The sequence below is a fragment of the Macaca fascicularis genome, chromosome 4, assembly GCF_037993035.2.
Source record: "Macaca fascicularis isolate 582-1 chromosome 4, T2T-MFA8v1.1".
Taxonomy (NCBI): domain Eukaryota; kingdom Metazoa; phylum Chordata; class Mammalia; order Primates; family Cercopithecidae; genus Macaca; species Macaca fascicularis.
In genome coordinates, this window is record NC_088378.1 from 20,884,764 (window position 1) to 20,911,106 (window position 26,343).

At 33.9% G+C, this 26,343-nt stretch overlaps 1 protein-coding gene across 1 annotated transcript in view; it reads left to right on the forward strand.

The window, feature by feature from the left end:
• The window catches only part of RFX6 (regulatory factor X6), a 56,366-nt gene that overhangs the window by 7,701 nt on the left and 22,322 nt on the right, over positions 1–26,343 (forward strand). Inside the window, exons 5-6 of the mRNA XM_005551665.5 lie at positions 9,825–9,902; positions 11,026–11,053. Coding sequence (XP_005551722.3) covers positions 9,825–9,902; positions 11,026–11,053 — 106 coding nt within the window. The remainder of the gene's footprint in view (positions 1–9,824; positions 9,903–11,025; positions 11,054–26,343) is intronic.

A 26,343-nucleotide genomic window follows, 5' to 3' on the forward strand; every position in this document is an offset into this window, starting at 1 on the left:
TTGTAGGCTCCTTCTCTGCACCCTATGGCAGTTTGTTGGTACCTATCTTAATGTGAAATTAACTTATCTCCTCCTCTAAACAGATAATACATATTTTGAGGACAGAAACTTTGTCTCATTCACTTTTATATTCTTTCTGTTGGCCAATACATGACAGATTACCAATTAACACTTATTTAACTGATTGCAATTAATGTTAACATTATTGTGGCCTGGAAAGAGGAAATAAAATGCCCGATTCAAAAAGGCAAAATTGAGTCCCTTCCTTCTAACCAAGTCAACTTTATTTCAAAGTTTGATCAGTTTAACTGACTGGTGTCTACTGAATTTGATTCCTACTGAATTGTGTAGGTTGGGGAAAGATCAGATAGTGTTTAAAGTAAATAAGTAGGGGGAAAGAGGCAAAGCAATGAAGAGAAACCCTCTTGACAGGATCTACAAGAGGGTGGGCTGGCAGGCTGCAGGGAAAGTCAATTAATCCTAGAAGGAGCCTTTAGGATTAGGGATGAATCATTAACCCTGTCCTTTGTGTTACAGTGGGGCTCTAGTACTTAGGTTGATGTAACAACATGGGGTGACTTTGGGCAATTTATTCGAATCCAAGAGCCATAGGTGTGCCCAACAGCAAGACATTAACAATTTGAATTTTTTTTCTGCTGGGCTGATATGCCATTTGATTTTTGTGACATGACTTTTTTGATATCTTTATATCATAGAGAAAAATTAATTTTCCATATTTAAACTACATATGGTAAAAAATATAGCAAAATGTAGTTTGTGTATCTTGTAAATAGTAATTTTTTTGATATAATTATTCTTAGCTAGGTATGTTTCTGCCTTTATTTCCAAGAAATATGCTGAGCTTTTATCTTGGAAGATAGAATATCAAAAGGCAGTATAGCCTAATGGTTAGGGACATAGGCTTTAAAGTTGAACAACTTTAAACATGAAGCTGATGCTTCCATGTATAGCTGTGTGAAACCAGCTTTCCAGCTGGTGATTTATTGTAGGATTATTCAGCTTTTCACCAGTAAAGTGGATATGCAATATCTTATCGGATTGTTGTGAGAGTTAAATGAGATAAAGTATAGGAATGAACATAGGAGTGAATATACTTTGAACCCCACTATCCTTAATAATAAAAAATTAATGACTCAATATAAAACAATCTGCAATACAATTAAAAGTTATTATTTATTGAGTACTACACACACACACAGATACATGCACTCATCTCTAATCCTTGCAATAATGATAGAAGGTAGGAATTCCTGTATTACAAATAAGGAAATTGCATTTCAAAAGTTACTGGCTTGCCCAAGGCCACACAGATAATACACAATAACAGTGTTGGCATTTGAATCAAAGTTTACCTGATTCTAAAGTTTATGTTTTATCTACCAGTAAAAGTTGGGAAACCTACTACTTTTTTTCCAATATCAATCGTATCAACAAATAATTGTTTAATTGAATGTTTGATTTCTGACATATAAGTTTTATTAAGTTTTTTTTTTAACAGATCTAACAGTTCTTAAACTTTATTAATACATTAGATTCTTCTTCAGAGAACAAACACTTAACCACGCCACAATCGTAAGGCATTTAATTTAGAGGTGTTTGTGTTTTATCTAACAGCAAATTTGTAGCACAAACACAATTTTATTTTCTGCCTTTTAATGTTAGTTCTAAACATTTCTCTGTTACATATTATCTTTGGAAACATTTCTAATGGCTGTTTATTATTTCATAAACTTACATTTTATAAAAAATATTTTTATGTCTATGGAAACACAAACAATTGAATGAAAGACAGAAATATAAAGTAAGTATACCTTAGAGAATCAGGGAATCATAATTTCTCCAAATTTTACTAGTAATTTTGCAAAATGTATTTTATTGTTATTGTAGTGTTTAATACAGTACTTTTAGCATAGTATTACTAAACATTTATTGAATTATTTAAAAAATATAAATAAATGTGATATTTATTTTAACTTCCTTGGATTGCATACTAACATATACAAACATTGTGAAACTGTTCTGATGATGATGACTTAAAAAATGAGTTTTCAATTTGTGCCAAATTATTATAGGATAGCTAGAGTATGTCCAGTCATCTCACTGGGGACTATCAGACAGAATTTATTTTAGATTATGATTGACTCAAAAGGTTCTCCTGTACTCTGGGCATGAGATAGCACCTCCTTTTCAAAAATTGTTCTTAGATGTCTTTGAGGTTCATGAAGCAATGTCACTCTCCAAATTTTACTGGTCCCTATGTAAAACCCAAAGTTTGGAAAACACTAATCTATGTGACAAAGAGACGATTAGTAGGGCCTAAAAATCATGCATGAAGGTGGTGTCTATTTTCAAGTTCTATTTTCCTAAGTTTTGAAATAACTGGCTATTAATTACAGTAATGTCTTCACAACTCTCACATTTGTGCATGTGCTACTTCTTTCCCTCACTAAAAATGAAAGATGAAAAAGTTTGACTGTATAAAATGAGCCCAAAATTTATTCAATTGAATGGAAGAGATAAAATATTTAAAACAGGTATACTAAAACAAAAAAATAGGCCAGATGTGGTGGCTCACTCCCGTAATCTCAGCACTTTGGGAGCCGAGGCAGGAGGATCATGAAGTCAAGAGATTGATACCAGCCTGGCCAACATGGTGAAACCCTGTCTCTACTAAAAATATAAAAATTAGCTGGGTGTGGTGGTGCGCACCTGTAGTCCCAGCTACTCAGGAAGCTGAGGCAGGAGAATCGCTTGAACCTGAGAGGCGGAGGTTGCAGTGAGCTGAGGTCACACCACTGCACTCCAGCCTGGAGATAGAGAAAGACTCCATGTCAAAACAAAACAAAACAAAAATAAAAAAATAATAAAACAAAAAAATCTAAACACACAGGATCACTATGTAGGCCCAGATTTCATCCACTATCAAAATTAGGAACAATTAAAAATGGAAGAATTTGTTTTCAGTGGCAAGTTCAATGTTCCACATGGGAGGCCGCTGCTCTGATGGTTATGGAAAAAAAATCTCTGAAGATGAACATGAGGGCTCAGGAAGCCTCACTCTAGGGCACCTAACAAGAGTGCTTTAGGGACAAAGCCAGTCAATTTGCAGGCAGATTAGCAGCTCAGCTCTCTATCCAGTTCCTTCACACTTACCATCCCCTGCCAGCCAAGAAAACCAGCAACCCCAACAGTGGACACTCTACATTCCCAATACCAAGATAAAAACTGACTTTACTTTCATGTTTCTTCTTTTCTTCCTTTTAATTTTGCTACCAATCCCAAAAATACATACCTGGTTTTATTATCTGTAATATTTTTAAATTCAGGTTTTAAATAAATAAAAATGAAACAAAGTTCTGTAAGTATAATAAGGAAGAATAATTCATGCATCTTTTATGGTTATGAATGCATTGAGAATAATCAGTCTATTCCTACTGACATTAATGTACAAAGTGTGATACTAAAGAGTTTTTGAGATGCAAAGAATTGTAAAATAGGGTGCCTGCTGGCAAAGAACTTTCACTATTCATCTTAATTGTTTAATAAGCATTTTACTGAGGGTCCCGTTACTAACTAGGCCCTCGGATACAATGATAAGGAAAAACCTTGTATCCTACCCTTGCTCAGAATGGCTTGGCTAAGTAAGGGACAACATAATGGAGCCCACAAATAGATTTTACGCACATGGTAGACTGTTTGATTTTAAGTTACATTTTAATTTTTTGTAGACTTTGATCAGCCAAATCTTGGTTTTCAGACATGATAGACAAAAGCTATTATCTTATTTATTAGTAGTGATTTAGTGGGTTAATAAAACTGATATGGCAGCTGCTCTTATCGTAGCAAGTTATTGCAAGTCCCTGAACAGCTTAATCCCATCATTTCCTTATCAGTTATCATTTGTGTAGTGTAAACTAACATCAGGGCTACTAGCTCAGTGGGAACATATGTTTCAGGAATTCTATATAAAGACTGAAATGGAAAAGAAGAAATATAGATGCAGGTACAAATTGCTCAGCAAATGAAGAAAAGTATTAGGCACGAGGTAAATATTTTAGTAGTAAAAAAGAACAGCAATAATTTCATTTGTCATATTAAAAGTCTGTTATATTTTAATAACATGTTCATATTAAAATGTGGCTACAAGGATTAATTATTCTTCTTTATTCATAAATTTTAAATCAGATCTGTCATTTGACATAAGATTGAGGAAAGTTGTTAATAAATGAACACACTTTTCTTAGATAATCATAGAAGCTGCTTTTGTGACATATTTTCTTGGAAAAATTAGCTAATCATCTCCAGGATTTTTTGAGCATTTATCATATATTTTCTTTAATAGAAATGGATAATAATCATATAGGGAGAAGGAACTGTGAAATGTTTGGGAATCTTTATTCAGAGTAACCTACAGGATAAGCATTAGGTAGTGTTACATAAATTTAAACAACTATTTCTTCCACAGTGAGACAAACCTCACTTTTTGTTTAACATACACCAGCATATCTTCTTGTTATATTACAGTATGCATGGTAAATACTCCCTAGCAAGATTTATTTTAGGGTCGTCTATTAACCACAAAATAATGCTATAAAATATTGCAAGTGAGATGAAAAATTTATGTACACTTTGCATGAACTGTCTCACCCCAGTTTTATGAGGTTTATCTTTAGTGACTAGGAAGACAGAAAGCTGCTCATTTATTATCTCTTCTCTGTTCTCAGAGACACTAAATCACTCGGATGACAACATGTTCCTAGTTAGACTAAAAGGAAGATTAAAGGGAAAAGGTTATTTTGTTGGCTCCAGAAGAAACAGGGTATGAAATGCGCTAAAGCATTACAGTGGTCATTGCAAAATACTGAGATTTGTATTGCTAGCAACAGTCTTTCCACCAAAGTACACCAATTTCATGCCCTTTATATATATTGTTTAGGTATGCAACTTTTGTTCAATCTCAGTGTTTTACTGATGACCTGGAAATGCAGTGTCAGAAGGTGGTTATTGAAAACACTCAACTTTAAGAAAATTTGTTTTATTGGTTTCTAAATTCCTAGAGGAACAGATTGATTTAACCAGTAAATGTGTGAGGATTTTTCTTCATAGTAATTTTTAATGAAGAATACAGTGAAGGGAAAGATAAAATTCTCATCCTCTAAATCTTAGAGTTTAGTATGGGAGGTAAGCCATGTATCATTAGAGATATGCCAATGATACAAGGACAAAGTTGTATAGGGTAAATGACCAAGAGAGGAGTTCAGGGAGTTCAGGAGTTTCCCCTGAGATATCAAGCAAAGCTTCATGTGTTATAAATATGCCTTAAAGTATGATTAAGAAACAAGGACCTGATGGAAGAAGGGCTGTCCCAACGGAGAGTTAAAAAAACCAAAGGCAACACCATGGCTATGTGGCAAGCTATTTATGAAAAGCCAGTCATCCTGATAGTAATGGTCAAGTTTATAATAGTACTTGTGATAGGGTTAAAGGAGTTAGTAGACTTCCTTACATCATGTTAGATAAGAGATTCTTTAATTTCTACCAAATTTTAAATTGTGGTGATATGTTTAAGTATACGATATTGTATGAATTCTCTTAATGGGCAAAATTTTAGGATTTTGTGACACATTGTTATTTTTAATTTTTCAAGTTATTCATTCATTTATCTAACAAATATTTATTAATTTCCTATTGCAGGGAGCTTACATTCTGGGAGTTTACATATGGAATGTCAAATATGAAACATCCAGATCAGTGGTGTGGGTCTTAATAATTCATGTTAGTTATCTATGCTTACATTACTCCTGCCAAACAGGAAAAAAGAGTGTGTGTGTGTGAAGGCAGACATATTTGAACTACATTTCACTAGAACTTTCTAACTGTAAATAAAATTGCAATACAAAAGAGAGCTATCTTTTGCATCTTGAGTGTGGAGGCAATATGGTTTGTGGAATCATGGGTTTAAATTTTGCCTTCAAACCTGTAACATTTTTAAACAAATCACATAATTTTTGAACATCTGTTTTGGATTGGGGATATTGCTCTACTTGCAGGCTGCTGTGAAAATTTGAGATCATGTATACATACAATTCTTTGCATGTAATAGATGTTCAAAAATGGTAACTATTTCTATCATGACTCATTATCACCTGCTTCAATGGTAGCAAATATTAATTTGGTATTACAATTCTCTCTTTGCATTATTTGTTCCCTCACAAGACTGTCAACTCCTCCAGAGACTCTCTTCCACCTCTCTTTGAATCCTCAGCACATAGCACACAGTAAGCACTGAATACATGTAGGAAAAAAAAGAGTGTACTCTTTCACTGGTTCTCTATCTCCTGTCATGTATATAAGATTGTATTGATAGAATATGCTCAGCTACATCAACATATCTAAAATCTAGGGTATTGCTAATAGGAAAAGGACATGCCATTTCTCTCTTGTAGAGCCGAATGTAGCTGACCAAGTCATTTTCTTCAGGTGTCAGTTTGTGTGTGGGTTTATGGTGTTATTTACATTTGACTTATACATAAAATACATATATTAATTAAAAAGCACCTTTTTAACGTATATATAAAATAGTTACTTTTGGAATATAAATATTTTGGATATAGGTAGAGGAAGTAAATATTTCTATTTGTAAAGATATTCTGTCCTAATGACTGGGGACAGAAATAAGGGGGCCAAATCATATAGTCATTTATAACAATAAGAAACAAGTTGCATAATAAAACATTCTAAAAAGTCGTAAGAAAAAAATTACACATCTGTATTAGTTAGAATTTATTTGGTCTTAAAATGTAGCAATTTTTTTAAAATGTGAATATCAGGTGGTTTTAAAAACTGCAAGTAAAATGTGCCTCAGTGCTGGTCAGTGTAGTCACTTTTCCATGACAGCAGGCATCAGGAGGCCATAGACTTGGGAAGAATTTGGAAACATGAATATTCCTGATCAGATTTTCAATGTCTGTTTTGTTCATCATTGTCCTAACAACTAGCACAGTGGTCAGGGCACAGTATCTACTCTGATATTTATTGAACTCATGGTCATCCCTTTGACTTGTCTTGCGATTTTTGTATACCACCTGTGAAGACAGTGTAGTTTGTTCTCAATCTGCATGGCAAACCATTTTACCACACTGAAAACAGGATCAGAGTTGAGAAGCAAGAAAATTGAAGTTATAATAAAAGAAGCTTATGCATTTTTAAGCCAATGTTTAACATGTATTGCTTTAGCAAGTGGCTAAAATGTAATTTAAGCTATAAAGCGTATGAACAAACAGTAAGCTTTGCAAAAAGAACACGAAATTACAACATCTTTCCATTCTAATGGATCTCTGTTTTCAAACATTACTTGATTTATTTCTTCTAATATATAAACATTTCTTTTGGTATCTTAGTTCTAAAATCTAAGAAATGAAATATTAGTAATTATTTCAGATTCTGGCTTATTAACTAATTCTAACTAATTCTACTAATATATGTGACTGTCATCTAAATCTGCTGTTTTTTTTTTTCACAGTTTTAAATATTTCCCTTATCGATATCTATTAATATGGCTCCTTCGGTAAAGTCTTTATGACTTAAGTAAGCTTCTTTCTTTTCATTTTTAATTAGAGACATAACTCAGTTCAATATTTTGAAGTTTCTATTAAGTTTTCTATTTCCTTCATTTCTCCCTTTGTTCCATTATACCTTAGAGGTTCTTTTTTTCCATCTACCATAGGATTTCTTTTTCTGTACCGTAAAAACGAGCAGTTACGAGGCTCCTTTTTTCAGGTTAGCAGACTATAATTATACGTCTACCAAAATTGAGGACTTGAAAACATCTTCCCAGTCTTCCAGAATCATAAAATATCCTCATTTGCCTTGACCACCATATATTATTATTTCCCAAATATAACAACTCTTTCTGAAAACATTTGTTATAATATTTGTTGCTGCTGTTGTTGTTTTGATGTTTAAAAATCCTTTTTCCTTCATCTCCAATGACCTTGAATCCATAGAGGCAAGTTTGCTGCCGCAGTCCTGCCCTTAGAACCTGAGAAGAGAGAAGCCATCTCTGGGCTTCCTACTTTGGAGGGCTCATTCTGGCTGTCCTCCAGCTGCTGTCCTCACATGAAGCAGGAGTCCAAAGCCTGAGGGAATGTGTCCATCCAAAAACCACATCCCACTTTTGGGTCCCTGGGGCCCTGGAATTCCCTGTCCAAACTGCCCCAGGCCCACTTCTTGGGCCTGTATTGGGCATGTCCCAAGTCCATCCTCAGAAGGCCACACTGCTCCACTAGTGTTCATAACCCTAGACTGAGGTGTGGCCAAAGGTTAGCTGTTAGTGGGTGATGCAGATGCAGCTGTATCTTGGATGTGCAGTCCAGTTCCCTCACAGTGAACAAAGGAGCCAGAGCTGAAAAATGGGGTGAAGGTGTGGGTCTTCCCCCACCACCATGTTCCCATATGGAACTCCTGGAGTCTAAGAATGCAAAATTCATATTTACCTACCAGATCATTATGGAGGTAAATTGTCAATGTAAGAGGACAGGAATATTTTTGTTAGGAGTTCATTAGCTCGATTTATAGTTTTCAAATAGCTATTCATATGGCATGTAGGCTTCCATTTGTACTCCTGTCCTGGATCCTGAAAATGTTTAGGAGTGGAACTTCTTGGCCAATAGTTCTTTACTGCTGAGGCCAGAGATGGGGACCTTGATGGATGAACTGAGGATTCATCCATTCAACCAGATGGATGAACTGTGGATTCAGATGGTGGATCCTCAGTTTAAAGGATCCACTTTAAACTCAGATGGTGATGCTCAGAAACAATGTTTTAAAATATAATTAGGCTGAAGTCCACTGGAAAGCCCCTCATTCTCTTTTTTTCATTCCTTTCCTGATCTTAGATGAATGCAAATTGAAGGAGTTGGTAAACAGTAGGTAGTTATGGGGGACGGATGGCAGAGAGTGGGGACTGACCACAGAAAGCAGATGCTACAGGATTCTGGCTATCCTCACTAAATGTCCACTATTCCACTAGCATGTGTATAATATTTGTAGTGTTTATATATGGATGCGTAATATGTCAAGAGTTTGTGGCTTAGGAGAATGAGCTATAATTTGAGAATCAGTGAGCTGCTATACTTGTATTGTGACTCATGATCCATTGGCATACTTATAACAAATTATCTATGGTACTGTTACTTTCCACATGTCATTTTCATTGATTTACAACATAGCCTTCTCCCCATTGTTGCACGAAAGTTTGAAGTGAAAATAGTGAATTGGACTTTTGAGTCCTCATGAGGAAAATAATGTGTAAAGGGTCACATGCTTCATACATATTCCCATGCATAAGATTGGTCTTCCCCACACATAATGTCATACTCTTTTTTCCATTCAATAGATATGGTAAAGAAAATCATAGCATTTTCTTGTCCAGTTGACTAAATTCATGCTGAATCACTCAATTTGTAAATACACACAGTACATATACTTAGAGCCAATGCCTACATTTATACATTCTTGGGATTTGGAACCTAATGTTTTGGGGGACGTAAAAGGATTGTCAGTAGGTAATTCTCCTATCCTTTTCAAACCTAGAGTCAGAAATAACAACAATAAGTAGGAGTAGTGGCTATCAAAGAGGGATATAGCACATTAAGATGCTACCTACCTGAAAAATGTCAGAAAAGAAAGGTCATCAGGGTTTGCAGTTCTTATTCATGGTTACTTCAGTTACACCTTAGTCTCTTTTTCCTCTTCAAAAATCTCCTTCATTAACACAGAGCTGGGTCCTGTCTTTGCTCTAGGTATCATTACTATGGGATTGGCATCAAAGAGAGCAGTGCATATTACCACTCCGTTTATTCTGGAAAAGGCTTGACAAGGTAGAGTTACACCATCTTCAAGACAAATTCTCTGTGTTTCTTTAAATATGCATGATACCTATTGAATAAAATGACTTCTTAATTTTCCTTATCAAAATGTTTCCATTTAAGCATCGGACCTTAATGTCCACTTTGTAAGGATGATTATATAATCTAGATTCCTGGGCAAATTATATAACTTGTCATAATTAGTGAGAAATTAATTGTGTACTAGGTGTTCCAGAGAGATGAAGAGGAGAAATCAAGTAAGCAGAACTGTTTTTAAATTAGTATTTACTAATAAAGCAAAGTCTATTTTCAGGTTGGATTCAATAAAATAAAGGCAGTAAATGTAAATATACTTTTTTTTCTGAGACAACCTGTTTTAAAGATCTATGGGCTTCACTAACACCTTACCAAGATAGAAAGTTTATTGTAAGAATCTCTAATCACATATACTTTGACCATGATCTTACCTTACGAAGGTGAAACTACTGACCTGTTTGGGTTTCTATGAAAGGTAAAACATGAATGAAAATAAGCAGCACATTGCTCTAAGCCACTGTTAACTATCATGGGGATATTAGTAAGTGAGGTTACATCTAATGAAGCCAATGATAACACATCATTCGTTTTTTAAACTGAAACTCAGAATAACTAGATCTGTATCCGAGATTGCCTTGTGGTATAATTTACCAGTAACTGCTCTTAGCTCTTAAAAGAAGAAATTATTTTTAAAAGTAAAGTATCTTGTGGAAAAAAAATGTTTAGTCACTGAGTCATACTAAGATAAATTTAGATATTACAAGGAACATAAGGCTGCTTACTAGCCACCACCCCACTATAAAATGTAAATATAGTCTGGAACACACACACATGTTTAATAGCGAGTGTCCTTTACTTGTCTCAAATCTCACCTGACTTTTAAAAGTATTATTCATTTTACTTTTTTTCTAAAGAACTTATTTTGTTTTAGTAAGTTGAGAAAGCTGCTTGAGTTCTTTTAAAAAATCAAATTTCTCCAGCTTATTTCCCTAATCATGGTATGAAATTACTGCTTCTTTAGGTTGTCTACATATCACTGAATGCTATAGCTGTAATTTTGTTTGAACTGAACTAATGGAAAATGTTCTAATTATTTAAGGTTTTCTGGAAGCAAGCTAAAGAATGAGGTAAGAATTCTTTTCATCTCGATTTTACATCTGCTATAATATGTCTCACAAGCTGAGCAATACATGTTAATTATTCTCTTTGGCAAATGTAGAAATAAATGTTATTTATTAGGAATCCCTTGACAAAGGACTTCAGATACAGCTCAGTTAGATTTGTGACAACAAATGAATCTTTGCCTGGATCTACCAAACAACTTTCAGTTAACCTAGGAGAGATACATTTTTAATTATCTTTACCTAATATCAGATACTTACAAGACTGTAAAAAAAAAAAGACTATCATTTATCCAGAAAGTTTTCACTTAAATATAAACAAAAAGCTTAAGCTGAGGATATGGAAAGAATTGGTCTTTGGACTCTACCCATTTAGACAAAACATTTATTAGTTATCAAGGAGCCGAAATGCTATGCTACACTATGGTTTGTTTTACTACCTTGTGTACACACACATACACACACACACGCACACACACGTACACACGTGTATACAATCTTTCTCCCTAGGCTTCCTCTCCACCCCCTCCTTCAAGAACAGACTTTATCTAAATGAGTTAGACTACCATCAGGGACTGCATGGCTAATTAGACACATGATAAGGCCTTCATTATCCTCAAGTTAACTAATCATTAAGAAGAGATGCTGCCAAGCTAAGGGCACATGACCATGTGTTGTGTAGTAAATCTGGACCTGAGGTAAAGTGTAACTCCATTAGTTTGGTGAAATGATGCAAGCATATTTTAAGAAATAATATGAGGCCCCCAACCCACTAAATGGCCAATTTCTTTCCACCAGTGCTTTTAATACAGTTAATGGCTAATTACATAATAAAAATCCTCCAGATTGCTCTTTTTATCAATGAAATAATAGCTCTTTATTAGATAAACAATTGTGAAACTGCAAAAATATTGACTTAGAGATACACTTTGGTTGAGTAAAGTTTATGTCAATAGGGAATTTAAATAATTTCTCTCAGGTGTTCTTTCTACTAGTTTGATGAGGTTGGTGTTATTAGCAAGCCCTCATCTGATAAATGGCAAGCCTTGTTTCATGGAACAAAAGAAAAATATTTCTCAGGTCTACTTTTTCCTTCTTAGAAGAGGATGCTACAAATGCTGTTGTAGATTTTATTACTAAAATTAAAATAAAATATTCTGATTAAACTCTATAGCCTAACCATTTTCTGTGGATACCTGAAGGCAATAATAGTGTACCATTACTTTGATGATTATAGAAATTAACACAACTAAGAGCTTTCTAAAGGCTCAGAACTACTCTAAATATGTTTAAAATGATAATAAAATATTTTCATAACACAATTGAAATTTTTTAAAAATTATTTTCTTTGGGAGGCCGAGGTGGGTAGATCACTTGAGCCCAGGAGTTCAAGACCAGCCGGGCCAAAATAGTAAAATTCTGTCTCTACTAAAAATACAAAAAATTAGTTGGGCATGGTGGTACACGCCTGTAATCCCAGCTACTCAGGAGACTGAGGCAGCAGAATCGCTTGAGCCCAAGAGGTGGGGAGGTTGCAGTGAGCCATGATTGTGCCACTGTACTCTAGCCTAGGCAACAGTGTGAGACCCTGTCTCAAAAAAAAAAATTGTATTTAGGGTGACCAACCATCATTGGTGTGCTCAGACACAAGATTTTCAGTGCAAATCTTCATATACATCAGTTCATTTGAACATTCATAACTGTGAGGTATGGTGTCAGCATATTTACAGCTAAGAAAAATGAGGCTGAGAGATGTATTTGCTTTTCTAAGAGGTCAGAAAAAGATCCTATTTTTTTAAACCCATGGTGAAGATATTAATTAACAGATATATGATATTACAGGTACTAGGGGACAAAATGGTGAATGAAGAGATTTGGTCCTGCCCTTCCAGAGCTTTACAGTATAGCAGGAAAGTATATCTTGAACAAGTAATTATAAGAAATTCTAAAGGGTGTCATGGGAGTAACTAGGTTTAGGGAGTTAAGGACATTCTTCACAGGAAGTGATATTAAGGAAATAACTGAGAATATAGTGGTAGTTTGGAGGAGGAGTGGAGTAGGGGAAGAGGGAAGAAGAGTGGTTAAGACAGATGGAATAGCATAGTCCAGGGTTTCTCAGCCTCCATACTATGGAAATTGTGGTTCACATAATAATATTTATGGAATATATCAAGTATATTGTAGAATGCTTAGTAGTATCACAGCATCTCTGGCCTCTACCCATTACATTCCAGTAGCAGGCCCCCACCCCCTTGTCATGACAACCAAAATGTCTCTGACATTGCCAAATGTCAACCACTGGCATATGTGAAGGCAAGCAGAGGTGCATCACATTGTAGAAAAAATAAAAAAAAATTATGCATACCATAGTATAGAATGAGGTAGAGAGTAAAATAATAGGTAGAGGCTGGATTGTGTGTAGTCTCATTAGGTTAAGAATTCTGTAATGGGAAGCCACTAAAGGAGAGTTACGCCATCAGACTTGTGTTTTACAAAACTCATTCTGACCATGACATGGAGAATACATTAGAAGAGTGTAAGGCAGGAATCCAGTAGATCCATTGGAGGCTATCTGGATAGTCTGTGTAAGAGAAGATCTGGACTAGAATAGTAACCCTAGGGATGGAGAGAAGTAACAGATTTTAGTTGGGAAATATTGAAGGAGAAGCAGGTAGAAAGAGTAAAAAGATAATGGGTTTAATTTGGGACTTGTCATATTTGATGTGTTTGTGAAACATTTAACACAAATTTTAAGTGGGCAGTTGGATATATGTGATTGGAAAAGAGGACTTCGAGATTTAGTTTGATGGTGATTGAAGCCATGGTAATGGATAAAAACACTTAGGGAAAAAAATGAATGAGAAGACAAGAGGTTACCAAAAAACAGTTGTGAAAAATGAGAGGAAGAGCGTCAGCGAGATAGTAGAGGAGAGTCTAGAGTGGTAAGAAAAGAAGGAGGAGAATACAGTGTCGCAGGAGTCAGGAGAAAAAAATGCTCCCTACGGAAAGGAATGCTCAGATGGTGCTGAAAAGTCATCAAGATAAGGAGTGGAAAGGATCCATGGAATTAGTTAAGTGGAGATAACTAATGATTTCAGGGAGAGCCTTTTCAGTGGTGAGCTGGGGTTTGGTTTGTGAAATGAGTGGGAAGTAGCATTGAATGTAGAACATTTAGTCAAGTTCAGGGTGATAACTGGAAAAGGACTTGGGATTTGGGATTTTTCTGGTTTTGTTTTTGAGACAGAGTCTCTCACTCTGTCACCCAGGCTGGTGTGCAGTGGCACAATCTTGACTCACCGCAGCCTTAACCTTCTGGGCTCAAGTGATCCTCCCACCTCAGCTTCCCAAGTAGCTGGGACTACAGGCACACACCACCACACCCAGCTAATTTTTTGGAATTTAGTTTTGAAAGATGATTAGACTAATGTCTAATGCTAATAAAACAGATACAGTAAAGAGTGAAGACTGAAAATATTAAAGAAAGGAAAGTTGAGAGCACAAGGTCACTGAGGAGGTCAGATTAGAGGAATTGGCACTAGAGAGGAGGAGCAGTGCTTCCATGAAAACTAGAAAGAGAAAGGGGAAGTTCGGATGCAAGCAGATTTGTAGATTTTTTTGGCAGAAAGTTGTGGTAGCTTCTGTTTGGTAGTTTTGCATTTCTCTCAGGAATGGTAGTGTAGGTCATGTGCTGTGGCAAAAGTCAGGGAAAGAAAGTAGGAGTTTGAGGAACTTAAAAGAAAGTCCTAGCTATTCTTAAGCAGGTTTCCTAGAGAGAATGTAGCCCTAATGCCCTAAGACACCCACTGAATATAAGGAATAAACTCTTTTATGCATGAGTGTTTAGAATGGTATTGATTAAGCACCATCCTTGAGAGAATTGACAAAATGGTTGTTCAAATCATTTTCTGTAGGACTTAATTTTCTCACAGATTTATTGAGATAGGTAGCAACAGTCTTTGTGGAAGACAAGAAAGGTAGAAGATTGTAAAATTCTGGTATGAGCCAGAAGAAATACAAAATATTCAGGAGCAGTTATAATAAGAGAAGCACACCGCCTTTTTGGAAAAAAAAGTACAGGTGTAAAAGAAAACTACAAATGAAATGACATACCATGTGCCTGGATAGGAATGCTAGATTATAAATACTCCAATTCTTCCTAAATTAATTTAGACATTTTATATTCTAATGAAAATTTGAGTGGGTGATTAATTTTTGGAGATGAATATGGTTACGAGCTTAATCTAGAAGAATATACAGGAAGTAATAGTTAAGAGAAATGTAAACAAGAAGAGTGAAAAGGGAATTTGTCTGCCACATATCAAAATATTATGACATTATGAGACTGAGTCAACTGTAGATGGAACAAATCTGCAGCAGAGATAGGGTGCCTGACAAAAGACCCTAGTATTTATAAGGTTTTAGCATATGACCAAGGAGAAATTACAACAAATGAAGAAAGAAAATATTTCTCCGTGTCCTTTTTGGAGAAAGGTGGAGTACTATATAAATAAAATTATTCAGGGGATAATGTTAGAAAAATTGACTATTTTGCAAAAATATTTCTATACCTCACAACTTAACAACTTATGTGAATTTCATATAAACAATTAAATATAAAAATAATACTTATGAGGAAATATATATATCTATCCCACGTCTGGAAGGAGTTATTCACTTTCTAAGTATAAAAGCAGTTTAAGAAATTTCATAGGAAAAAGAAAAACATAGAGTTGGAAACTTCTTCATATCAAAAGCATCATATACAAAATTTGAAGTCAAAGGAAAAACTGGGGGAAATACCTTCAACAAATACGACAATAAAATTATATCTGTAGTACATAAAAATCCTATAAAAATATGAAGAGCACAATAAGTAGTAGAAGATGTGAATAGATGATTCACAGGAGAAAGAAAAAGCTGATAAATGCATGAAGAAAGGATTACCAAATAAACAAAAATTAAGATAACATTTTACAATATGAAACTATCAAATATTTAAAAATTATTGTGAAGTTGGCGAAGGCAGAATGAGGTAACTCTTTCATATCTTGCTGAAGGCAGAATGAATTTTTGGAAAATGTTTGGAAGATCTTCACCAAGAGTCTTTAAAGTATTTATATCCTTTTCCTACTAATTCTACTTTTGTGTGGATTTTGTATCAATTTTTTTTTTTTTTTTTGAGATGGAGTCTCGCTCTGTCACCCAGGTTGGAGTACAGTGGCATGATCTCGGCTCATTACAACCTTTGTTTCCAGTGTTCAAGTGATTCTCCTACCTCAGCTTCCCGAGTAGCTGGGATTACAGGCGTGTGCTGCCACGCCTGGCTAATTTTTGTATTTTTAGTAGAGACGGGGTTTTGCCATGTTGGCCAGGTTGGACTCGAACTCCTGACCTCAGGTGATCTGCCCATCTTGGCCTTCCAAAGTGTTGGGATTACAGGTGTGAGCCACCACGCATCCCAAAAATAGGAAATGAAGACAGAAAATTATGCACAAAATTTTTATTGATTACAGTGAAAAACTATATGTAACCTAAATGACTAATATCAAAGAAATGGTTACATAATTTATTGTACTTTTGTGTGGCTAAATATTATTTATTAAAAGCCTCTTTTAATGATATAGAGAAATGTTAATTATGAAAAACGGACACAAAAGCAAATATATGTAAAATATATAAAACATAACTGGATATTTATAAATTATATACAGTTGGTCCTTGGCTTAAAATGGTTTGACTTACAATTTTTTGACTTTGTGATGGTGTGAAAGGGGTATGCATTCAGTAGAAAATGTACTTCAAGTACCCATACAACCATTCCGCTTCTCACTTTCAATATAGTATTTAATAAATTACATGAGTTATTTAACACTTCATTGTAAAATAAGCTTTGTGTTAGATGATTTTGCCCTACTGTAACCTAATGTAAATGTTCCAAGCACATTTAAGGTAGGCTAGGCTAAGTTATAATGTTCAGTAAGTTGGGTATATTAAATGCATTTTTGACTTACAATATTTTCCAATTGTAATGGTTTTATTGGGATGTAACCCCATTGTAAATTGAGAAGCACTGAATGACAGATAATTAATATCTATTACTATGTTGTAAAATATGGTAGCTGCTAGCCACATGTGACTATTAATTAAGTAAAGTAAAAAATTTAGTTTATCAGTCACATTAGCTACATTTCAAGTGCCTAAGAGTTATATGTGGCTAGTGGTTAGTGTATTGGACAGGAAAGATACAGAACATTTCCATCATAACAGAAAGCTGTACTGGACAGCACGGTTCTAGAATATGTATAGAATTCAAGTCAATATGAAAAGACAACCCAACAGAAATATAGCAAAGTATATGAAGAAGCAATTAATTCAGGGTAAACAAAGAATGACTAACAGTGCTAGTTGGCATTCTGGTTGACTAGTGTCCATAACATATGTTGAATACCACCCCTTGCCAATAAAAAAATGCTCAATCTAAATATTAATTAGGGAAATGAAAATTAAAACCCTAATGTGTGATTGTCTCACAAATACTACATTAACAACAATTAAAATGTCTAAAGACACACTGTTGACAGGAATATTGACCAAAGGAACTCTCATATAGAGTGGAAGGGACAATACCTAGTGAAGTTGAAGATTTACACACTTTATGACTGCATTCCTAAAGAAACCTTCACATTGTGCACAAGGAGGTGTGTATGAGGATGTTCACTGCGACATGGTTTATAATTGCAGAATACTCGAAAATAATCTAAATGTTCATTATGATATAATGGGAAATAAGTTTTTATACATTTATACAATGGAGTGCTATACTGCTTTGGGTATGAGCGAATGAATGATGGTTATAATAATCAAATTAGGGTCGTCTCAAAAACCTAAAGTTGAGTGAAAAAAACATATTGAAAGTACAAGGATACATACAGTATGGTACCAATTTTAAAGAACACTATAATATTAAGAACATTTACATACTAGGTAAATTTTTTAATGTTTGAGTAGAAATGATCTAAACCAAGCCCAGAACATTATTTCTTGTGGGGGAAGAAAGGAATGAGATTAGGCAAGGCTGCTTTAGTATTGGAAATGTCTCATGTCTTAATCAGGATGGTAAATGGGTATTTATTATTTTTTTCTCTGTATCTTTTAAAAAGTTTTAAATAGTTCAAAATATAAAAGCAAACAAAAACAACAACAGCAAAAAACAACAAAAACAAAATAAAAAACAGGAAAAAGATGTTAAGAGCAGTTACTACTCAGTATTAATAATTGTTATTGTTTTAAATTTTTTATTCATAAATGGAGTGGTTTAAATTTCAGAAATGTCTTAGAGATTGTCTCAGAATCTGTTAATTCACAGGAATGAAACAAATGAACAAAACTTAATTATAATATTTTCTTCCCATCAAAGAAAGCTTTTCTTTTCCTGTGAGTCTTCTAGTGTGGGCCAAATTTTTGCTTCAAGCAGCTACTGAAGTTGACATTATTTCTTAGGGAATGGGTCCATTGATTTCATACACTTCTACCAGGAAGTTTCCTTGATAGCCTGAGTTTTCTTCTCTTTAACATCAACCATTCACAGCCAGTTGAACAACCTTGTACCAAGATAAATATCAAATCCTCTCTCCTTGGTATATGCTTTTCAAATATTTGTAGACTGTTATCATACTCTCCTTTGTCATCACTTAGCCAAGCTGTGCAGCTTAAGTCCTTTAATCTTTCCTCATAAATCAGACCCTCTTGCATTCTAGTCATATTTGTTTCTTTTCTGTAGGGTCCTTCTTGTTTTCTTTTAGAAATACAATTCTTAATAGTTCACCCAAGAGTACCAAAATTATCAGTTGAGAAAAAAAAAAAAAAAAAAAAAAAAAAACCCAGACCTCTGTAGCTGGCCTATGATCTGGCACCTCTTTTAGTACGATTGTAATAGCAAGCATATTAGTGAAATTAAAATGAGCGTATTTTACTATTTTAAAGATAATCACTCCTCCCTTTCTTTTTGTGTTACACTTAAACTGGATATTATTTGATTTATGCAATTTACATCATCTTTGTATCCAGTTGTTAACATATCCAAAACAAAATTAATTTTAAGGTTTTTTGGGGCCCTTTTGCCCCTTGTTGATGTTGCACATATTGCTAGCTTTGATTACACAAAACCATTATTTACCAATATGAGAGTTTTTAAAAGTATTAGAATTAAAGTTACATACTTTATTTCTTAATATGTGTTTCTTTAGCATGCTAACATTTTTTATTGGGAAATGTATTATTCGCAACACCCATACTCACCCAAATACACAAACACATGCATAGAATCTTAAAAATAATCATAATTTGAAAACTCAAGCCCTTTCTCATAACTGAAAAGAGAGAAGTCCTCTGTGCACCCACTTCAATCACTTTTTCATTCCTACTTATCAGAAGTTACCACTCTCCAGAATACGGTGTTACTGTTTGTTTTTCTATAAAGTTTGCCACTTACAAATAGATCTCTCAACAACATATTGTTTATTATTTGCCCAGTTATATCCTACATAAAAAGAGTTTCCTTGTTTTCCCTGTGACTTTCTGCTTTCATTCAATGCTAGGTTTTGTGATTCTTTAATGCCAGTATATGAAGTTCTAATTTATTTGTACTCCTGTATAATATTCCATTGTAGGAAACTATCCCAATGCATTTATTCATTCCATTGTGGATGGGGCTTTTTTTTTTTTTTGCCTGAAAAACAATGGTGACACAAGCAGTTCTCCAGGTACACATCTATAGGAGTGGAATTCCAGGTCCTAAGATATACTCATCTTTAACTTTACTAGTAAAGCTGAAATTATTTTCCAGAGTGGTTGTATCAACTCCTGTCTCTCCAGCTGTGTGTGATCATTACTTTTGTACCTATTCTTACACTTAGTATTAAATGACATTTTAGTTTTTGCCAGTCTTGTAGGTGTAAAATCGTGTCTGTGTTTTTTATTTGGAAATTGTTTTTAACAACTGATGAGCTAGAATGTATTTTTGGATTTTTATTGGCCAATTCTCTTCTGTGAAATGTTTGCTCAAATCATATCATTTTTTATTTTCAATTTTTAATCCTTAAGAGTTCTTTATATGTTCTGGATACTAATATCCTGTAAGTTATGTGTTGTAAATAACTTCTTCCTGTTAGTGACATGAATCAATACTCTATTGTATCTTTTGATGAAGATTTTTTTTTATTTTATGGTTAGTGCTTTTTATATCTTGTTTTTTAAAAAGTTATGTGTATTCCAAGATTATAATAATATTCTCTATAAACTTGAAAGCATAAAGTTGCTCTGAACATTTAAGTTATTTCATTTGTAATTGGTTTTTGTTCATATTTTTTATTGTGGTAAACTACATGTAAAATATACTATCTCAGCCATTTTTGAGTTTACAGTTTTGTGGTATTAAGTACATTGGTATCATTGTGTAACCATCACCACCAACCACCTTCAGAACTCTTTCATCTTGCAAGACTGAAACTCTCTACTCATTGAACAAAACTCCCATCTTCCCTCTACCATGTGCCTGGCCACTACCATTCTACTTTCTGTCTCTGTGATTTCTACTACTCTAGAATCCTCTTTAAGTAGAATCATACAGTATTTGTCTTCTGGTGACTGACTTATTTCACTTACCATAATGTACTCAAGGTTCATCCATGTTGTAGCATATGTCAGAACATCATTCCCTTTTAAGGCTGAATGATATTCCATTGTATGTATATACAGTACCACATTTTGCTAATCCATTCATCTGTCGATGGACATGTGGCTTGCTTCCACGTTTAAGCTATACTGACTAATGCTGCTATGAATGTGGTTGTACAAATATCTCTTTGAGATCCTGCTATAATTTTTTTGGCTATATACCCAGAAGTAGAATTACTGGGTCATATAGTAATTCTATTTTTAATTTTGATTAAATTTTTTGATTAAATTTAATTATTAAAATTAAAATGTAATTTAATTAAAATTTTTAATTTAATTTTGCTATGTAAAACCAAACTGTTTAGATTAGCTCTACTAGATTACATTCTCACCAACAATGCACAAGGATTCCAATTTTTTCACATCCTTGACAACATTTGTTATTTTTGCTGTGTGTATTTATGTGTGTTTTTGTGTTTATAGTAGCCATCCCAGTGGGTGTGATGTGGTATCTCATTTAGGGTTTGATCTGCATTTCCCTAATAATGGTAACACTGAGCATATTTTAATGCATTTGCTAGTCATTCATATATCTTCTCTGGAGAAGTGTATATCAAGTCCTTTGCCCAGTATGAATCCTTTTGTTTACTTTTATGTTGTTAAGTTTTAGGAGTTCTCAATATATTCTGTATATTAATCCCTTATGAAACATGATTTGCAAATATTTTCTCTCATTCCATACATTGCCTTTCTATTCTGATCATAGTGTCATGTACAGTTACATGCATAACTTTTATGAACAAAAGTGTTTCTTTTTTCTGGGGGGGGGCAGAGTCTCACTCTGTCACCAGGCTGGAGTGCAGTGGTATAGTCTCGGCTCACTACAACCTCTGCCTCCCAGGTTCAAGCGATTCTCCTGCCTCAGCCTCTCAAGTAGCTGGGACTACAGGTGCGTGCCACCATGCCCAGCTAATTTTTGTATTTTTAGTAGAGATGGGGTTTCATCATGTTGGCCAGGATGGTCTCGATCTCTTGACCTCATGATCTGTCCACCTCAGCCTCCCAAAGTGCTGGCATTATAGGCACGAGCCTTTTTTATGAAGTACAATTTGTCTATTTTTTGTTGTTGCCTGTGTTTTAGTGTCATATACAAAATTTTTTTTCCAAATCACATGTCATGAATCTTTTACTCTATGTTTCCTTCTAAAATTTTTATAGTTTTAGCTCCTACATTTAGATATTTGATTCATTTTTGGTTAATTTTTGTATATGGTGTTAGGTAAAGGTCTGACTTTATTCCTTTGAATGTGGACATCCAGTTTTCCCAGCACCCTGTGTTAATAGGACTGTTCTTTCCCCATTGAATGGTTTGGCACCCCTATCAAAAATTATTTTACCATATCTATGAGAGTTTGTTACTGGCCTCTCTATTCTATTCCATTGGTCTCTGTGTCTGTCTTCATGACAGTACCATATTGTTTTGATTACTGTAACTTTATAGTACGTTTTGAAATCAGGAAGTCTTCTCTGACTTTGCTCTTCGTTTTCAAGATTGTTTGGCTACCCAGGGTCCCTTGAGATTCCACAGATATTTTTAGGATGGATTTTTCTTTTTCTGAAAAAACTGTCACTAGAATTGCATTGAATCTATATCTCACTCTAGGCAGTATTGCTATCTTTTTTTTTTTTTTTTTCTTTTGAGACGGAGTCTCGCTCTGTTGCCCAGGCTGGAGTGCAGTGGCCAGATCTCAGCTCACTGCAAGCTCCGCTTCCCGGGTTTACACCATTCTCCTGCCTCAGCCTCCCGAGTAGCTGGGACTACAGGCGCCCGCCACCTCGCCCGGCTAGTTTTTTGTATTTTTTTCAGTAGAGACGGGGTTTCACCATGTTAGCCAGGATGGTCTTGATCTCCTGACCTCGTGATCCGCCTGTCTTGGCCTCCCAAAGTGCTGGGATTACAGGCTTGAGCCACCGCACCCGGCCTAGTATTGCTATCTTAAATATTAATTCTTCTAATCCATGAGAATAGAATGTTTGTTTATTTATTTATGTCTTCTTTAATTTCTTTCAGCTCTTTTATGTAGTTTTTATTGTACAAGTCTTTCACTTCCTTGGTCAAATTAGTTTTAAAGTATTTTATTCTTTATGATGCTATTGTAGATGAAATTGTTTTCTTAATTTTCTTTTCAGGCTGTTCACTATTAGTGAATAGAAATGCAACTAGTTTTTGCATGCTGACTTTGAATCCTGCTACTTTGTTGAATCCATTTATTAGTTTTGTGTGTGTGTGTGTATGTGTCATTTTTAGGGTTTTCTACATATAAAATTATATCATCTGTGAATAGAGATTTTTTACTTCTTCCTTTTCAATTTGGATGCCTTGTTTTTTTAATTTTAATTTTCTGTTTGCCTAACTACTCTAGCTAAGACTTCTAGTACCATGTTGAGTAGAAGTGATGAAAGCAGACTTGCTTTGTTCCTGATCTTAGAGGAAAAGCTTTTGGTTTTTCACCATTAAGTATGATGTTTTCTATAGACTTTTCATAAATAACTTTTATTATATTGAGGTGGTTTTTCTATATGGCTGGTTTGTTGAGTATTATTATCATGAAAGGATATGGAATTTTTTCAAATACTTTTTCTGTACCTAATGAGATTATCATTTTTTTATTCCATTAATGTGATGTAATACATTTATTGATTTTTATATATTGAACCATCCTTGCATTCCAGAAATAAATCTCACTTATTTATGGTGTATAATCCTATTAATATGCTGTGGAATTTGGATTACTAATATTTTGTGGAGAGTTTTTGCATCAAAGTTCATAAGGGATATTGGTCTGCAGTTTTCTTGCCTTGCAATATCTTTGTCAGACTTTGGTATCAGGGCAATATTGGCCTCACAGAGTAAGTTACAAGGTACTCCTTCCTCTTCAATTCCTGGGAAAACTTTGAGATGTATTGGTATTAGTTCCTCTTTAAATGTTTGGTGCAATTCACTGCTGAAGCCAACTCTGGAGCTTTTCTTTGAGTATGTTGGTTAATTACCACAAATTTGTAAAATTTCCAGTTTTTTTGCTATTATTTATTTCCAAGTTCATCCCATGTTGATTGAAGAAGATACATTGTATGACATCTATCTTTTCAAATTCACTAAGACTTAGTTTGTGGCCTAACATATGGTGTATCCTGGAAGATGTCCATGTGTCCTTGAAAAGAATGTGTATTCTGTTGTTGTTGGGTAGATTATTCTGTATACGTTTGTTCAATCTAGTTGGTTTATTGTGCCGCCACATCCTCTATATTCTTACTTAACTTCTGTCTGGTTGTTCTGTCCATTATTGAGAATGAGGTGTTAAAGTCTCCAACTATTATTGTAAAACAGTTCATTTCTCCCTTTAATTTTGTCAATTTTTATTCATATATTTTGATTATCTGTTATTGTCTGTTATCTGTACATACCTATTATTAGGTACATAAAGGGTTATGATTGTTAGACCTTTTTTGCTTTGTCAAAATTTTGTTAATATATAATATCCTTGTCTCTTGCACACCTTTTAAAATTTAGAGTCTATTTTGTCTAACTCCATTCTGCCAATATCTGTCCTCTAATTGGAGAGATTGATTCATTTACATTTAATGTAATTACCATTAATCAACTCCTCATTATCCTCCATTACCCACTACACTTCCTAGCATCTTGTAACCACTATTCTATTTTCTAACTTCATGTGATCAAATTTTTTATCTCCCATATATGAGTGAGAACATGTGATATTTGTCTTTCTGTGCCTGGCTTATTTCACTTGCCACAGTATTTTCTAGTTTCATCCATGTTGTTGCAATTGACTTTTAAATTGATCTTGGATTCAGCAACTTTGCTAAAAAAAATTTTATTGTTAACCATAATTTTTGTGTAATTTGTTTTAGTTTTTCAGTGAAATCAGTTACATCAGCAGCAAATAATGCTAATATTGTCTCTTCCTTTTTGGTACTTAATCTGTCATTACTTTTTTGAGTTCATTATTATTCTAGCTATAAACTCTGGTATAGTGTTGAGTAAAAAAGGTGAGAGCAGGCAACTTTATCTTGTTTGTGATTTTCCAGAGAATTTTTATAGTATTTTGCCACTAAGTAAGACATTTGCTGTGGGCTTCTGATAGATAGTCTTTGTATAATAATTAAGTTTTCCTCTGTTTCTAGCACACACACACACACACGGTGGGGGGGGGGGTGGGGAGAGAGAAAGAAAGAAAGAGAAAGAGAGAGAGAGGTTAATGAATGGTAGTGGATTTTAAACAAACTCTTTTTCCTGCATCAGTTGAGATGATTGTATAATATACAGCATTCTCCTGTTTGTTGTTAATATGATGAATTTAAACCTAACTTGAGTATGATCGTACTTATACACTACTTAATTTTGTTTGTTAATATTTTGTTTAATATTGTCTTAAGTGTAGTAATAAGTGAGATTGAAATATGATTTTTCTTTTTCTGTTCTTGTCTAGTTTTGACATATATGTTTTCAAGTGAATTGGGAAGTTATCCTTTTTTTCTGTTGTCAGAAAAAAATCTGTTAAGCTTGAAATTGTCTGTTTCCTGAATGCTTGATAAAAGGTCACCTGTTAAAATCTTTTGAGTCTATTTTTTTCTTTGTAAAAATATTTTTGATTACTAATTATATTTCTTTAATGGAAATAAGAGTATTCTTTTATTCCTACTTTAATTTAGTATCATACTGTGTATTGTCATTTTTGGGGTTTATATTTCTCTGTTTCTCTTTTCCTATATCACAAAATCACATATTGAGATGAAAAAACTCGACTTTCCACACAAGAGAAAAAATATATGAAAAGTGCAAACTTTTCTAAAATTAAGATTTAGGTAAATTTTTGTTATGCTTATCCAACAAATGTTAGTTTTCTATTTTGTCATATAACTTCCTTCCTTTAAGGATTAAATTATTTATTTTCTTGTTTTCTATATTATTTTTCCTATTTTTATTGACAGTAACATTCCTTGACAGCGCAATGATAATTGGTGCTCATAACTGGAAAACCAAAGCATTGAAAGTTTTTGAAGCATTTCTTAAATTAAGATAGATTAGTAAATAGAGTGGATTGGGATTAACTGTGCTATTATATCAGTTTATGATAATTATTAAATAAGTTATTAATTAAAAATTAATAACTATACTTGAAAAGAGATAAATAAAGCTAAAAATTTAAACCTCATTTTTAAAAATGAATTTCTACTTTATTTTCAATATAAAGCTTATTTAAATCTTATATCAAATAAGTCAACAAGAAATCAGGGCTTCTAAAATATCTGGGGTTAAAGGACTCAAAAATGTTCCCAGTTCCTTTGACTCTACCAATATAAGTTCTAGAAAGACAGGATGGGAACCCAATCTGTCTATGACAGTAATTAAGTTTTTGTCTACTAAGCATCCTCAATATGACGGAGATAAAGGCATACAGTCTAGAAATAAATGTGAGAAAATTATGAGAAAGAACCAAATTTTGTCCTTGCCAGGGACACTTTATGTCCTTTATTATATTCATAATTTCATTATTTCCCCAAACTTTTGATTACAATCTGGTTTGTTAAAATTTTGT